The 18,071-nt window shown below is 40.6% G+C and overlaps 1 protein-coding gene and 1 pseudogene across 7 annotated transcripts in view; both read right to left on the bottom strand.

Moving 5' to 3' along the window:
• On the bottom strand, positions 1 to 8,119 carry Rpl6-ps8 (ribosomal protein L6, pseudogene 8; annotated as a pseudogene).
• Positions 1 to 18,071, bottom strand: part of Eea1 (early endosome antigen 1) — a 167,528-nt gene that overhangs the window by 39,803 nt on the left and 109,654 nt on the right. For all 7 annotated transcript variants that reach the window (XM_039080107.2, XM_039080106.2, XM_063263461.1 and 4 more), the window contains 3 exons: positions 10,421 to 10,759; positions 9,322 to 9,471; positions 8,130 to 8,249 (listed from right to left, as the gene is read on the bottom strand). In XM_039080107.2, the coding sequence (XP_038936035.1) occupies positions 8,130 to 8,249; positions 9,322 to 9,471; positions 10,421 to 10,759 (609 nt within the window). The remainder of the gene's footprint in view (positions 1 to 8,129; positions 8,250 to 9,321; positions 9,472 to 10,420; positions 10,760 to 18,071) is intronic.

Below are 18,071 nucleotides of genomic sequence, written 5' to 3'. Positions count from 1 at the left end.
AGAATTAAAATTACTATTTTAAGAATGGAAAATTTAAAAAGCTATTCCTTAAACATGAAATGACTAATGGTAAATTTAGTTGTTCAAAGAAGAGTAGTCAAAGGTGGTGAGAGTTCTTAGTGGTAGGAGCAATTTAAAAATAACTACATTTTCTTGTAGCAAATTAATTAAAACTACATATTTAATAAAACAAGACATTTACCAATATGAATTTAGCAAAACTACCCTTTTCCTAATACCTGACTTTATTCCCTACATTTCTGGCCCATTTCAGACACATGGGACTCACTCAGTGACAACCCCAGCACACTCCTACCTCAGAGCCTTTGCACTAATGACCATGGCCTTAAATGATTAAATGATTCCTAACACCCAAATGATCCCCTCTCTCCTCTGCAAACGTTTGCCCAAATGTCACCTTCTAGACCGAGCAGCCCTGACCATTACATTTCCAACTATAACCTTTTGCAACAGTCTATAGACTGGTTTCTCTACTGCATTGCGTCAGCCCCGCACACTACAGCTTACTTATTTCTCTCATGTTTACTTAACTCCTTCTACCTCCCACTACAACATATGCTACAGAATATGAATACATTATCTTTCTTATTTACTGGTATACATCCAAGACACATGGCACAGATGCTCTGAAATAAACACTGAATGAAAACAACCAGTGTGGCTAGGTGTGGTGGCACACACCTTTGGTCCCAGCACTCAGGACACAGAGGCAGGTGGATCTCTGAGTTCCAGGCCAGCCTGGTCTACCCAGTACCAGGACAGCCAGGGGCACACAGAGAAACCCTGTTTTAAACTGGCCCTCTACCCCTCCAAATCACTGCACTCTCACATCACACATATACACTTAGGCAATATACTCAGTAGGACTCTTTCCAATCAGCAAAGCCCTCTTCTTCCTAAACATTACAGAGTATCCTGCATGACATCTATTTTCTACCCAGAGTACAGCCCAACTTTACAAGTAGGCCATGCAGTGTTAGCGGCAAGTAGGCACCAGCGTCTTGAATGATTTAAAAGTCCATCATTTTCTCATTTCTCTAAGCTTCAGTCATGTAGAATCGCATCACCTACTTGCTCTCAGCTTTTGCTCCTACCACCAAGAACTCCTCTCACCACCTTTGACTACTCTTCTGGAATCCAAGTTCCAGGGCAAAGCTTTCTGCAGAAGTCACTGTTTTCATTCTCCACTGAAATCTGGTTTTCCCTGTGCAGATCCCATTTACCCATCTCCCTAACCATCCTGTCAGACTGGTCCTGTCAGCAAGCCCAGGGGGCTGCCTTCCCTGATTTTGTCACTGCCATCCTCCTCGTAGACAAGCCTGTGCTGGTTCAGAAGTATACGATTCTCATACTCATATCCTCTACAGTTTACTGCTATCTGTAAATCCCTGAATTCATTCAAGAATTGAAACCTGATATAGTCTTTGCCTTTATCTCAATTTCTGCAAACTTCCTACAAAATATAAAACACAGACAGAATTAACAGTACACCCTCAACGTTCACATCACCGTAATTCCTGGCCAGAACTCATTCTATACTGCAATCACTCACACACGGGATTTTGTAATAGTCTGAATCATGAGAACTAAAAAGTATGTCTGTCTTAATCAGTGACCACAACTTCCTATCTTCTGATTTCATGACCTCATCTTCAATGCCTGTCACTTCAGTTTCCTTCTAGCTGATTCATATTTGCCTAGCTTTTCTTTCTAAACCTCAAACTATTCTTGCAGACACATCCTTCATTTCCTGTCACCTCAAAATACCCCAGACAACCACCCCACAAAATACCCACTCCAGATCCCTCCTGCAGTCTCTTTCTTCATTCCGTAACTCTGAACATTGTTAGAATAAAAGCACAAATCTCCACAGAATGTCTAAGCTCCACTCTCCACTAACTACTCAGAATCTTAGCCTCATCCTAACACTCTCAGTAACTACTGGGAGCTTCGGCATTCCCTGCCTGGCTAATCCTGACCTATTATTACCGATAATCACACCCTGAGCTGTGAGGTTTTTTTCATAAGTTACCTACCATGACTTTCCACTCTTTCCTATTGCACTGTGTCTGTGCCCATATTCATCTCCTGTCTGAATGTGGCCCATGTCACTTCCTTCTTTTTTAAAATAATTTTATTTTCTTGGATATTTTATGTATTTACATTTCAAATGTCATCCCCTTCCCCCCCCCTCTCCCATATCCCCTCTGCCTGCTTCTATGAGGATGTTCCCACTCCCACCCACCCACTCCCACCTCAACACCCTGGCATTACCCTACATTGGGGAAACAAGCCTTCACAGGAACAAGGGCTTTTCCTCCTATTGATGCTAGACAATGCCATCCTCTGCTATATATGTGGCCACAGTCATGGGTCCCTCTATGTGTACTCATTGGTTGGTGGTTTATTCCCTGGGAGCTCTGGTGGGGTCTGATTGGTTGATATTGTTGTTTTTCCTATGGGGTTGCTCCCTCAGTTTTTTGTCTAACTCCTCCATTGGGGTCCCCTTGTTCAGTCCAATGGTTAGCTGCAAGCATCCTCATCTGTATCAGTAGGCCTCTGGCAGAGCCTCTCAGGGGACACCCATATCTAGCTCTTGTCAGCAAGCACTTCTTGGCATCAGCAATAGTGACTGCGTTTAGTGGCTGCATATGGGATGAATCTCCAGGTGGGGCAGTCTCTGGATGACCTTTTCTTCAGTCACTGCTCCACTCTTTGTCCCTGTATATCTTCCCATGAGCATTTTATTCCCCCTTCTAAGAAGAAAGCATCCACATTTTGGTCTTCCTTCTTCTTGAGCTTCACATGGTCTGTGAATTCTTTCTTGGGTATTCTAAGCGTTTGGGCTAATATCCATTTATCAGTGAGTGCATACCATGTGTGTTCTTTTGTGACTGGGTTACCTGACTCAGGATGATATTTTCTAGTTCCATTTGCCTAAGAATTCCATGTAGTCATTGTTTTTAATAGCTGAGTAGTTCTCCATTGTGTAAATGTACCACATATTCTGTATCCATTCCTCGGTATGAGGGACATCTGGGTTCTTTCCAGCTTCTGGCTATTATAAATAAGGCTGCTGGGGTTGGGGATTTAGCTCAGTGGTAGAGCGCTTGCCTAGCAAGCGCAAGGCCCTGGGTTCGGTCCCCAGCTCCAGAAAAAAAACAAAAGAAAAAAAAAAGAGAGCTTTAAAAATAAATAAGGCTGCTATGAACACAGTGGAGTACGTGTCCTTGTTATATGTTGGGGCACCTTTTGGGTGTATGTCCATGAGTGGTATAGCTGGGTCCTCAGGTAGTACTGTGTTCCATTTTCTGAGGAACCTCCAGACTGATTTCCAGAATGGTTGTACCAGTCTGCAATCCCACCAACAATGGAGGAGTGTTCCTCTTTCTCTGCATCCTCGCCAGCATCTACAGTCACATGAATTTTTGATTTTAGCCGTTCTGACTGGTGTAAGGGGGAATCTCAGGGTTTTTTTTGATTTGCATTTCCTTCATGACTAAAGATGTTGAACATTTCTTTAGGTGCTTCTCAGTCATTTGATATTCCTCAGCTGAGAATTCTTTGTTTAGCTCTGAACCCAGGTTTTTAACAGGATTATTTGAATCTCTGGAGTCTAACTTCTTGAGTTCTTTATATATACTAGATATTAGCCCTCTATCAAATGTAGGATTGGTAAAGATCTTTTCCCAATCTGTTGGTTGCTGTTTTGTCCTAATGACAGTGTCCTTTGCCTTACAGAAGCTTTGCAGTTTTATGAGGTCCCACTTGTCCATTCTTGATCTTAGAGCATAAGGTGTTCTGTTCAGGAAATTTTCCCCTGTGCCTATGTGTTCGAGGCTCTTAACCACTTTCTCTTCTATTAGTTTCAGTGTATCTGGTTTTATGTGGAGGTCTTTGATTCAATTACTTGAGATTTGTACAAGGAGATAAGAATGGGTCAATCTGCAATCTTTTACATGCTGACCTCCAGTTCAACCAGCACCATTTGTTGAAAGGCTGTCTTTCTTCCATTGGATGGTTTTAACTCTTTTGTCAAAGATCAAGTGACCGTAAGTGTGTGGGTTCACTTCTGGGTCTTCCATTCCATTCCACTGGTCTACCTGCCCGTCTCTACCAATACCATGTAGTTTTTATCACGAATGTTCTATAATACAGTTTGAGGTCAGGCATGGTAATTCCCCTAGAAGTTCTTTTATTTTTTAGAATAGTTTTCGCTATCCTGGGTTTTTTTGTTATTCCAAATGAATCTGCAAATTGCTATTTCTAATTCTATGAAGAATTGAGTTGGCATTTTGATGGGGATTGCATTGAATCTGTAGATTACTTTCGGCAAGATGGCCATTTTGACCTGCCATCTTTAATGCTGCCAATCCATGAGCATGGGAGATCTCTCCATCTTCTGAGAGCTTCTTCCACTTCTTTCTTCACAGACTTGAAGTTCTTGTCAACAGACACATCTTTCACCTGCTTGGTAAGAGTCACACCGAGATATTTTATGTTATCTGTGGCTATTGTGAAGGGTGCCATTCCCCTAATTTCTTTCTCAGACTGTTTATCCTTTGAGTCGAGGAAGGCTAATGATTTGTTTGAGTTAATTCTATATCCAGCCACTTTGGATAAGCCCAGATATACACCCCTCTGTGTGAGGTGTCATAGCGTCTTATCATCTGATTCCTTTAGTACTTCTCTTCCAGCATTTTTTTAAGCTTATGAAGCTGCTGATTAGGTTGTTAACAATTAGAACACCAGTCTGTGAGGAACATGCTGTTCGTCAGGGAGAACTGAGACCGCAGGTCGCCCTGCAGCTGAGGGACAGCTTTCATCTTTGGCAAAATCTGTGAGTCCACAGCTTTCTGATCAGTCTTTCGCTGCCCTGTAAGCTCAGATTTCTCCTTCTCTGTGTCGAAGATCTCGCCCTCCTGATGCCTGGGCTTGCGCAGAGGCTTCTTGAAGTAAGCGTCAGTCAGGTGTTTAGGGATTTTAACCTCGCGGATATCAACTTTTGTAGAGGTGGTGATGACAAACTTCTGGTGTGTTCTTTGCAGAGGAACTCTGTTGAGGGCAAGAGGTCCAGTCCCAAGTAGCAAGCCACTGCCCAGCTGCTTGAGGAAAATCACTCTCTTGCCCCTGTGGTGCCCAGTGAGGATAAACAGGACACCCGGGAGTGGTGCTGGAGCACAGCCTCCTTAGGTGCTGACTGAAGGGCTTCTGGCCATGGCTCAGCAGCTTCTGAGGCACATCTTCAGTAGGATAATACCTAGGCATTTTTCAAAGCTTCACCACACGGGTGTCACCATTCTTGTCCCCACCAACTGTTTTTGTGACAGTAACAAAGACCTTTTCCTTCTTCTTCTTCTCAGCCTTGGTCTTGGCAGCTGAGTATTTCCTTTTGTACAAGGCCTTTCTGGAGTACATAGCAGATCGGGAGTACCTGCCAATTCCTCTAACCAGGACAGGGTTTTGGCTGCAATGGGGCTTCCCCTTCTTGGGCTTTTTAACCTTAGGGCTACCCTTTCTGGCTGCACCAGCGGGCCGGGCACGGGAGGCAGCACCATCACCGCCAGCCTTCTTGGCCACAGGTTTCTTCTCCTCTGTATCAGGATTCTCTGCCTTTTTACCCGCCATCTTGCAAGATGGGGGAAGAGCTCAGCATTTTTTAATGTCACTCTATATCAGTCACTGTCATGAACAAGAAACCTATTCAAATCTCTTTATTCCTCAACAATACTTTGTAAACCAAATTTCCCTCTAGTTTCTACCCACTCTTCATATAATTCACATTTAAGTTACAAAAATAATTTATATTTCTTTTCCTAGCTCCCACATCTTTCATTTATATTGTTTCCTATCACTTTATTGAAATTATATTGAGCAAGGTTATGGGTTATCTTAACTGCTTATCTAACAGATATCTCCACTTGTCCACATTGTTTCTTTAGATCTGAAGCTCCAGCAAAGCCCAACAGTTGAGCTCGTACTATCTTTAGTATCCTTGTCCACGCAATGTTTACCTGGAATCTACATCTCTGTCCCTACCCAGAAATACACATCCAGTGACTCAGGCGGCCATTTGTAGGAAATCTCCTATAACTTTTCCAAAACAACCTCTGTTTGGGTCATGTAACTGCTACCTATATGCCCACGATTAGTTTATAAGTGAGTGGAGGACTGGAATGACACTATAGTATTTGGTTTCTCAGACTTCTCCCACTTCCACGAGACTTTTCTTGTTCCCTCACCCATCATTTTCTTACACACGTTAGGAAAAGATGAACTTGTATGTACTGTGAACAGGGAATGAGGAACTAAGCATGTTCACCTGAACCCCTCCATCTCCCAAGAGGGAACTTGTCTATAGAGTGAGAAGCCATTATTTCCAGCTGTGTCTATACCTATAGAATGAATTTTGAGACACTGTGTAAGAAAACCCTCTTAGCTGTTGACCTCTACCAAAATTTCCATTCTTCATTTCTTTCCTACCCTTAACAGTAAAATCCCAGAGTAAACCACAGTTACACAATCGTGTTCATTCTCCTGTTCGTTCTCATATTCATATTCATTCATTCTCTCTCTCTCTCTCTCTCTCTCTCTCTCTCTCTCTCTCTCTCTCTCTCTCTCTCTCTCTCCCATCAGTGTTCATTGCATCTTTTTTGTCCAAATTGTTTTCACCAAGGTCAAAGACCTCCATGTTGCAAATCCAAGAGTCTCAGGTTTCATTTTGTCTGGAACCCAGGCAAAACTCCTGAGTCATCTTTCCCTTTTCTCCCTAACTTGCCTCCTGGTCATGGTGTTTTGTTGCAGCAGTAAGACACCAAGCAACCCTGACTAGCACTGTAACCCTCACACAGCACTGCACACGCTTCCTGCCCTGGCCCTCCTTTTGTACATGACAACACTTAGATCGTTATGCATCTTGCTTATTTACCCTGGGCACTGTTTGCTCCATCACCAAGCATCCATGACAGCAGACACTGTTGTACCTTTTACTCACTACCATAAATAGATACAGAATCAGTTCCTTGGATGAGAATAGACATAAGCAATATTGTTCACTGATTAAACACAAGAAGTGATAAATGAATCCAGGATTCTTTTTCTCTCTTTGTCTGACTCTTGTGTCATTCGTTCTTCAAACTCAAAAACAAAAGATAACTTATTGCAGAGATGACTTACTGTCCCCCCAGACACCACAAGAATTCCTATATACACACCGCTAGACTGCTTTCCTAGAGGCACTGTGCCTCTTTATGATCAGTACTGAGCTGTGTCTGGCATCCAGTGCTCAGCAATATCCAATAAATCAAAGAAAGGAGGAATAAACGAGTATGAAAGGCAAATTCATTTCAAACCTGTATCTTCTCTCATATAACAAACTAAACTTCTTTTATGTAATAGAATCTGTACTAATTTAGTCCAATCAACTATATTTTCTTTACCTATAGTTCCAGTGTTCAGGTAATGCTAAGAAGTAAAAGGTATGATCAACACATACTACATTACATTGTAGCACTACGAAATTATGAGTATAGAGGTACATGTGTGTACACATGCATGTGGAGTCCAGAAATCAACACTAGTTGTCTTCCTCCATGGCTTGTCCACTTTATCTTTGAGACATGGTCTCTGATGACCAATGACAGGCTAGGCCAGCAAGACTTCCACATCTTCAGCACTGGGATTGCAGGTGATAGCATGCTACTTTGCATGGTTGTCTATGAGGGTAGCAGGGATAGGAGCACAAGCTTCATGAGTTGCTTCATGCTCTCACAGCCAGCATTTTGCCAGCTGAACTATTTCCCCATCTTTACATCTAACCAGGCAGGCAATTTAATAAATAATTGTATCTAACAAATATAGTGTAACTGAATACTTAATGAATTATATATAAAACATGATTTCTGGGATTCACATGCATGTGTACACACATGTATATCTACACTCATAATATGTATTTACAATAAATAATTTTAAAACACTTTAATTTTTACTCATAGAAATAGAAAGAATATGTTCTAACTATCAGTTACAACCCTTATGTAGGTCTGTCACTACAAAAGACTAAAGACCCTGTTGTCCTTTGGCCTAGAATATTAGAATACCCTTACCTGAGCTTCTCGGAGTTTGGCTGTAGTGCTTTGCTGAAGGGCTTGCTGTTCTTGGTGCTGTTGCTTTGATTTTTCTAATTGATGTTGCAATTCAGTGGAATTTGTTACCTTTTCCTTCAACTTAAAAAATGTAGAGTTAGTTGAGTGAGAACTTAAGACATAATGTGATTGTATTAAGTATAAATGTTTGGCATTATGTCAATTCTCACACTAGAAAAGAGAAATGACTCCAGTCATGTGGAAAATCAGCTTTAAAGCAGTCTCTCAATTTTCATTACAGAATTTTAATATCATGACTAAGAAGCTATCCTCTACCCACTAAAACTATCCTGAAAAGAAAACAAATCTTTCTCTAGATTGGTTTATCACTGAATTTTTGTATACCACTATTCTAAAGTGATTAATACACAAGTTATGTATAACAATAACCTAAACCACAGTATCTGCATTTTTCTTACTTTTTAATGGTTATATTTATGGTATATTAGAAAAGAATCCAATATGTTACCACACTTAAGACATTACTCTTAAAGAAAAATCTATTGCTGAATTAGTAGATTTTAACCTGAGTATTTGTCTAATTCAAATAAAAGTCATAATTCAATCATAACATTTACTTTAACTACATAAGGGTGCCATCTAGCACCTACAAATTTTTCTGGGGTAATATTCAAACAAATGATTTGTAGGCCTTTCTTTTGTGGTGCTGGGAGTTGAACTTAGGGCCTGATACACGCTAGGCAACCTGTATTACTGTGCTATACTACACACCCAATAGGGTAAACTATTCGAAATAAAATCCTCAAGTCACATTTGTATGCTGCTGCTGATCCATCCCAGGTATCTCTGCTCATCTCGTTAGGAGGTGGCTCTTCCTTGGTAAGAAGAGCACAGCAGCCGGAGGCCCAGCCCTTCCCATGAAAGCTACAATGCAGTGTGTGCATGTCCAGGGCTACAATGCAGTGTGTGCATGTCCAGGGGGAACTCTGAGGAATACGATGACAGTAAAATGTGCAACTTAAAAATGGAGTGAGTACATAGGATCTTCTAGGTGGGGAGAAATAGATGCTGCAATGTGAAATAAAAACAATTACAATTAGAGTTCTTGATGCAAAGATGAATGCATCATGTTTAAGATACTTCAAGTCTGCAGTCATCTGCTAATACCGTTCAGTTCCAGATGCTAGCCTACCTGCTCTTCCAGACGAGAGAGCTTGAGCTGTAAGTCAGCCACTTGCTGTTCCTTATCCATCAGCTTCTCACTTGAAAGTTGCCTCTGCTCCTTCAGCCTACCGTGAGCTTCCCCTAGTTGGCGCTCAGTCTCCAGAAGTTTGCTATGTAACTTTAAAACAGAAATGTTAAGTGTGCACATATATGTAATGTAAACACACACAGCACCACCTACCTTACTAGACTGTATTTTTCACCAGGTAACTGTATGCTATCTTTCCACTGTACGTCCCTCCACACCTTATACTACAGAACAACTTAAACTACAACTGAATTTTAACCACATAAATGATAATAAATTATGAACATATTTTGTACCTATTTTGGTTTTCCCTTAAAAAACACAGAATACTCTGGTTGGAGAGGAAGTGACTGAGCAGTTTAAGAGCACTGGCTGCTCTTCCAAAGAATCTGGATTTGGCTTCCAGCACTCACACGGCAGCTGACAATCCTCTGCAACTCCAGTTTACTGCATTTGACCCCCTCTTCTGAACCCGGCAGGTATCAAGCATGCATGTGCCAGCAAAATACCCATAAACAAATTAATAATACACTTTTAAAATATAGGAGACCAAGGTGAGGGATTTAAGCTATAAAATGAAACTTAAAAATTATGATATTCAAGGCATATTTAGACACATTCCTTTGAACTTCCCATGGTGATTTTGTTAGTTTTCCATAGTTAAGAACTACCACACTTGACCTAAATTTTTTAATTATATTTTTAAAAATCATTATTGAAGGTTTTATTTCATTCGCATGGGTATTTGTGTGTGCCTGGTGCCCAGGAGGCATGAAAAGGGTAACGGATCTCCTAGAACTGGTGCTACAGTGGTCATGAGCTGCCAAGTGGATGCTGGGAATCCAACCAAGGGCCTCTGGAAGAGCAGCCAGTGTTAAAGGCTGAGCCTTTCTCCCACAACACTGAACTAAAGAATGGTGAACAATCTGAATTAACTGTAACTGCTACAACCTACTCTGTACGCTGTACTGGGCACTTTCTGTTGATTAACAAATGTGTCACAACGGTGGTCTGTATGAACAGTATTGGCAGTTCTCACCTGACTGACTTCCCCTTGCAGCTGCAGCCCATGCTGCTCCTTCTCTTCCCGCTGCTGCTGCAGCTGCTTGAACTCCACTTTAAGATGCTGGTGCTTGGTCTCTACTTCCCGCAGTTCTTCTTTGAGCTTCTGAGCAGCCTCTCCCTTTTCCCTGAGCTCTCCTTGGATCCTCTGTAGCGAGCCTTCGGATGCAGTTAGCCTTGCCTGAAGCTGCTGGCAATCCAGGTCCCTTTGGTGGAGGGCTGCCTGGGTATTCTTTCTACTCAGTGCCTCTTCGTTATGCTTCTCCTCTAAGTGGGTGTAATCCAGGTCTTTCTTCTGCAATTTCTCCATCAAGGTCTAAAACATCAAGTTTAAAATTGATACTGTAATACTTTTTAATTATCCCAGTGTCTCAAACTATCTTTCGAGTAGCCAATATGACAGTGTATAAAACTCTAGGAGATACTTTAGGAAGAACTATGGCATACCAACTTATAATTTTATTATTGGCCATCATGATTAAACTGTACTAATACAAAATAGAAATTACCAAGAAAATATTGCCTTTACCTGAAAACACACACGCACGCACACACACCCTGAAATATTTGGTGGTATGTAGCATATTTATGTTTCTACTTAAGTTAAAAGTGAAAGCTACTTTTCATGCAATAAAACTATTGTGACACTAACACTCTGAGGGCCCCTCCCTGCCTTAGGCTTTCCAGTGTCCACACTGACAGCAAAGCACAGCGATGTCACCTGACTCTCTACTGTCGGATCTGACTGTCTGCATTTTTTTCTTCCCTTTTGTATAAAGACCACTTTTTTAGAGTTACAAACTAAAATGAACTCAAATTTCTTTCTGGGTATATAAAGAAATGATCTAAAAATATTTAGCTACTTCATAATTTTATTTTACTCAAACTAGCAAAAATAACATAAAAATAATATAATCAATCACAGATCAATCAACCTGAATTCTAATGCTGGTCTCAGTACTGTTGTTTCAATTGACATTGACTGTTTTAAAATCACATAAAATACAGACACATTTTAACTTCCCTAAGCAAAGCACACATGCTAAGAAGAAACTGTAGGCAGAACCTGGTCTGTCAGTGGACATTATTTACTCACTGCGCAAGAAGAGATGGTTTTAGACATAAGGGCTATGAGACCCTCCATATTTTAAACAGATACTGTATAAGTAGAACAGATATGTTTAAAATAGCCTTTCTAAAACAGCTGAATTAATTCATCAGCAGAAACAGATTTAAAATGGCTAGAGTGTCATCTGTCACGGCCAAACCCCTTGTTGCATGCAGGAAGCCAAGTCAGTTGCCAAGGGAAGGGAAAAGAACAGAAGAAGAAGGAAAGAACAATTTTTGTTTTTACAACTTGAAAATTTAACATATGAGTCCTGTACTTACATCATTTGTTTCTATCCCACCTAGCCCCAACTCCTCCTTTGTCCTCCCCAGCCACCTTCCGAATTCATGACTTCTTCTTTGTTTTACACACCACACACACACACACACACACACACACACACATACACAGAGAAAGAGACAGACAGACAGACAGACAGACAGACAGCAGACAGACAGACAGACACATACAACCTGCTGAGTTCATTTGGTGTTGCTCAGAAGCACATGTGTTTATGTTTAAGTCTGACCACTGGGATTGGGCTGGCCTCTGGAGATTGGTTTCCCTCTCTCCGAAGCCATTATTGGTTGTAGCTCTTCTACTGTCTTAGGGTCCTGTGAGATTCCCCACCTGTGATGGCTGTCAACTGGTGACATCATCATGCAGATCTTTCGGTGACCACACTGTTAAGATGTCATGGGTGCAGTCACTGTAATTGTATAGAAGACACTACCTTGTAGATGCCCTGGTCCACAGGCTCTTACAGTCCTTCTGCCATTCTTTCATGATGCCTGAGGTGTAGGGGTTAAATGTTGTATATGTATCAATTGGGGATTGTCAAATAATAATTAAAAAACAATAAGTTAAATCAGGTAAAGCTGAAAGTAAGAAAATAACAGTTTGAGGTTGTTTGGTAAGAATTAAGGAAATGTGTGTTAACAGATATAAGGAAAGAAAATAAATACAGGTAGGGGTAACAGCAAACCTTAAAACCTCAGTGGGAAAAAGCAGAGAAAAGTCTAGACACCAACACACAGTGAAGATTCTTGACCATTTCCCCAAGAAAAAGTAAGTTAAAGTGATTATTGAAAAAAAATTACAAAACAAGCAGCAACCAGAAAAGTAAGTATACAAGAGGAAGAGGGAAAGAATTCTGCTGGGCAGTTTTCTGTCAAGTTGACACAAGCTAAGGCATCTTAGAGGAGGGAGCCTCAATTAAGAAAATGTCTCCACAAGATGGAGCTGAGGGTGCACCTGTAGGGCACTTTCTTATTTAGTGATTGATGGGGAAGGCCCTGCCCATGGTGGGTGGTGACACCCTTGGGCTGGTGGTCCTGGGGTCTGTTAAGAGAGCAGGCTGAGCAAGACAAGGCAAGCAAGCCTGTAAGCAGCAGCCTGCCCCACGGCTTCTGCCTATGCCCCTGCCTCCAGGTTCCTGCCCTGTCTGAGTTCCTGCCCTGGCCTCCTTCAGTGATGGACTATGATGGCGAAGTATAAGTCAAAACAACCCTTTCCTCCCCAACTTGCTTTTTGCTCGTGGTGTTTCATCACAGCAGTAGAAACCGTTACTATGACAAGGATGAAGAGCAAACTCAGAAAACGATGGACAGAAACTTAAGACTCAACAGTATGAACCTTAACCAAGCAATAAGAACATTCCGAAAAGGCACACAAAAGACTAGAGGAAGAATGACCCTTAGGAATAAACAGCATAAAGGACAATCTTTCAGGAACATATGTCTTATTAATTAGTAACTTCAAATAATCTCTACATAGTGCCGCATTTAGAAATATTTTTGAAAAATCACATTTTAGATTCATAAGCTAATTAAATCTGCTCAATGAGCTATAAAACCATTTTTAAACATTGTAAGCTCACAGATACTGAGCAGCTGCATGGCATATAAGTTGTAAATGTGGTATCAAATTGAGGCTATTTTGTTACTCTTCTTTCCCATGGGCTTACTTATAAAGCCACTGAGTAATTCGCCCTTCTCCATGGCTTTCCAGAAGCCTTCACTTTTTAGAGATCAAAAGTACACGGCAAGCAGTGACTATTTAAAGTTCACTTGTCCTAAAATAGTAAGCAAATGCTATCTATCAGGCTCAGGAAGTGGCACACACCTATAATCCCAGCACTCAACTTTTAACATTAACTGTTTGAAAATACAATGACATCCCTTAAAGAAAACAACAGTTCCTTTCAATTCTATCCTGACAACAGATCTTGATATTTTTCCTATTTACAAAGAGAAATAGGAAGTTAAACTAATATAATTTAACTAAGCAGCAGTCATTATTTTTCTAAATCAAGTTTCTTAAAATTCATAGTTTAGATAGTAGATCAATTAATGAACTGAATGTTCCCTGAGGCTCTAAAATTTGTCCTACTCAATTTAAATTATGAGGTGTATATGAAGCCTAGATAATAATCATCTGTATAATGAAAACTTCTCCCATTTTAATTTTTCCATCATATTTTCTTCCCTCCCTCCCTCCCCTATCCCTTCTTCCACCTCCTCCTCCTCCCCCCCCCCATCTCTCCAGTGTTTCTCTGTGTAGCCATGGCTGTCCTGGAACTCATTCTGTAGACCAAGCTGGCCTCAAACTCACTGCCTCCTGAGTGCTGGGATTAAAGGTATGCACTGCCACACCCAGCTTCAAATTTTCTTAAAATAACAATTTCCCTATGTTTCATTTGTTATCAAATTGTTACTTGCCCGTGTAAAAGGAATGAATGAAAAAGAATGACATTTTAAGTGCTTTCTAGATAATCATCTGACATCTTACATTTTATGAACTGCAATACTCTTGCTTGGTTCCATACCTCTTTACAACTACCTTTCAAAATGAGGTTCTGTTAATCCCTCTACACATTATGAAACCCTCCTTAGCATCCTTAAAGGCTCAGTTAGAAGCTATGAGTTCTATAAAGGTCTGTTCTGATTCAGTGGGCTATAAGTCAGGAGAACTTTGACCATGGTCTTGACCCAACCCTATTATTAATTTGCTTAAAAAAATTAAAATTTAAAAATAAAATTTGCTGAGGTACTTATTAAAACCTCATGAAATCCTTAGCACCTTTCAGTCTGCTAATTATCCATGTATACTAAGAGACTGATAATACTATCTCTAACAGAAGAGCCTGGTCAGTAAGTGGCAAAGCTGGGGTATAGACATGGCTTTGGCTACGCACTAATCCTGCTCTTACCAGTCCATCCCTAGTTATCAGTCCTAAGATGGTCTAAATACGATAGAAGGCAATGAACACTCAAGTCCATATACAAAATGTACAGTATCTACATAGCCCATGCACAGTCTCCCATGCACTTTACACTTGATCTTAGCCAAAAGGCCGAGAAGCGATTCCCATGCACTTTAAATCATATATAAATATTTCATATAGAACTTTTATATAGGGGTTATAGATTTGGCTCAGCAGTTAAGAGCACTTGTTCTTGTAGAGGATCCAGTGTTTGTATCTTAGCACCAACAAAGCAACTAAAACTATCTGTAACTCCAGTTTCAGAGATTCGACACCCTCCCCAGGCTTTCAAGAGCACCAACACACATGTGGTACACTGGTATACACATAAAAACATATACTCATACACATAAAAAAAAAATCCAGTCCAGGGCTGCGGGAATCTGTGGCTCTGAAATCTGCAGGTGCAATGGTCATCAGTATTACCAATCGGAATGGTAGTGCATAGCAGTATCTGAAGTGTTCACCTTATCCACCCACACTTTGACCATGTACATCCTAGCCTGAGACTGCTAAAGGAAAGCAGATAAAAGATGACGGATAAGACCCTCCAAAACAGCACAGTCTCTTACCTGCCATATAAATAGCCTCAGATAAACTAATGTGATTTTGCTCAGAATTTATATGAAAAATGATTAACTTGAGGTACGGAATTTTGTCTAAATACAATTTTATTTAAAAAGAACAAGGTAGTTTCTTCCATTTATCACTTTAGTTTTAGGATTTTTAAGGCCAATAATTTATAAACACTGGATAAAAGCTGAAAACTTTAACAGCATAAAATAAGATTTTCCATCATATTTTACCTATCTACATAGATGAGGTAAATTTCCCATAAAAACAGCATTGAGTTATTTTATATAACATCCATCAAAAGATAATGTACAAGTTAGGATGGATGCCACAGGCCTGTAAAACTGGCTACTCAGAAGGCTGAGGCTGGGGGATAAATATCAGTTCACTGATTTGTTAAGAATTAAAACTTGCAATGTGAGGCATGTGATCCCTCCCTAAGACTTATGACGTCCTGGTTAGACGTAAGACCTGCTCCACTGAAGTGTCTCCTGCTTAGTGTGATAACCCCATTACCAAGCCTGTGACTGGGGAGACCACAGGCCCTAGAGTGCTGCATGTTGTTTCAGTGAGCGGGCGTGTTATCAAACAACAGTCTACTCTTAGTTTTCTGCTTCTTTAAACTTCAGTTAGAGAAGCTTCTTTTTACAGCGGGTTAGTGACGAGGCTCGTAACTGGTCAGGGTGCCAAGTATAAATAACGGAGTGCTCAGCTATAGGTGATTATCTACACCAATGTTCTACCTTGTCAGGCTCAGAGAACTCTTAGAAGAAAGGCAGAAGAATGTAAGTGATAGCAAATGGGAAGGAGTGCTCCGAAAGGCTGACTTTCAGATGTAGCTTAGCATCAACACACAGCACAAGACCTGTACAAGATCAAGTCAGTCAGAATCCCAGCGTAGATTTAGAGGGGACACCAATGCCCACCCCTACCAGAGGAGGAGTTATTGGGAGTTAAGTGCTGAGGAAGAGCTGCTCTTCTTTGGGTTCTCATGTCCCAGGAGATGGCCACATAGCCCTGTACATATGACCAGCACTAATTAGACTCAGGTAATCAATAACAATTCAGGGAACATAAACTTTGGAGAGAAAGGGTGGCAAGCACTAGGGGAAAGTAGGTGGTAGTAGGTAGATATCATCAATATACAGTGTATACATATATAAAACTTTCTTTTTTTTTTTAATTTTTTTATTATATATAAGTACACTGTAGCTGTCTTCAGACACACCAGAAGAGGGCATCAGATCTCATTAAGATGGTTGAGAGCCACTATGTGGTTGCTGGGATTTGAACTCAGGACCTCTGGGAGAGCAGTCAGTGCTCTTAACCGCTGAGCCATCTCTCCAGTCCACTATAAAACTTTCAAAAATAAAAATGCTTATTTAAAAAGAACTACCTGTAATAAACACCTAATTACAAAATGAATAAATGAAATCTTTTTAGAAGGTGGACAATAGTTGTAGAAGACAGCCATGTCAACCTCTGGCCTCAGTGTACGAAGGCATACATGCCTATACACACACATGTAGCCCCACAGAATTAATGTTAATGCTTTCTTAACCTGAAATCGAATATTACTGTTGCTCATTTACAAGGAATAAGGCAGAGGTCATTAATATTAAACATACATGCGCGCACACAAAGATGCATGATGTGACGGCACATGTCTATAATAGCACTGGAGAGGCATGGACAGAAGATTACAAGTTTGAGGCCAGCCTGGGCTACATAGCATGTTCTAGAACAGCATCAGCTACATAACAAGACCCTGTCTGAAAACCTAAAACAAACAAAAGATTCCTAAAAGAATAAAAAGAAAAAAACTCAGTTTTGCATTTTCCGATGTCAAAACTCACTACAAGATAATAATTCCACTGTGGTCCAGGCATAAAAAGAAACAAAGATGAGTGGAACAGACTGCCTAGAAATAAACATTCACATACATGGTTGCTATGGTCTCAAGTCACATTTCAAGTCCTAATCCCCAAGGCAAAGGAGAATCCCCACTGAGAGGTTACTGGGCTTTTGGCCAAAGCCTCAGGAATGGCATTAGTGCTCCTCGAGGAGGACATGAAATGATAAGGAGAGACCTGTGGTCCTTCTCCTGCAAGGACACAAGAAGGCACCAACCATGGACCAGAGAGCATGCACACTATCAAGATAAGAAATTTTGTGTCTAAATTTGGATGTTATAGTTTAAATAACAGCGAGAAATAAATTTCTGCTAATTATAGGCCATTTGGTTTATACAGTTTTGTTACAGAAGCTGAAACAGACTAAAGCAATAGTCAAATGATTTTTAAAAGAGGTCCCTGCCCATACAGCATGTGGTATCAGGACAGGTGAGACCCCACGTGCTGGAGGATGAAGCTGGGCTTCTGTCTTATGTGTATACAAAAATTAGTCCAATGTGAATCTAAGACATAAACATAATATCTAAGATGATAAACTTCCTAAAGGAAATAAAGGAAAAATTCATGACATTGAATCTGTCAATAATTCCTTTCACTTGTCACCTCAAGCACAGGCAATGGAAGCAAAAGGGTAAAACCTAGACAGGATTGGTGAGATGTGTGTCCTGTACATGGGAACATAACAGGATGGATGTCATGTCAACTGAAGTCAGGAGAGTAGTTATAAAAATGCGGAAAATAATGCTAAGCTACAACTCCACAGTCGAGT

This window comes from Rattus norvegicus, chromosome 7 (assembly GCF_036323735.1).
Source record: "Rattus norvegicus strain BN/NHsdMcwi chromosome 7, GRCr8, whole genome shotgun sequence".
Lineage (NCBI taxonomy): Eukaryota > Metazoa > Chordata > Mammalia > Rodentia > Muridae > Rattus > Rattus norvegicus.
Note: the sequence above shows the minus strand (reverse complement) of the source record. Positions and strands in the feature narration are given on the sequence as shown.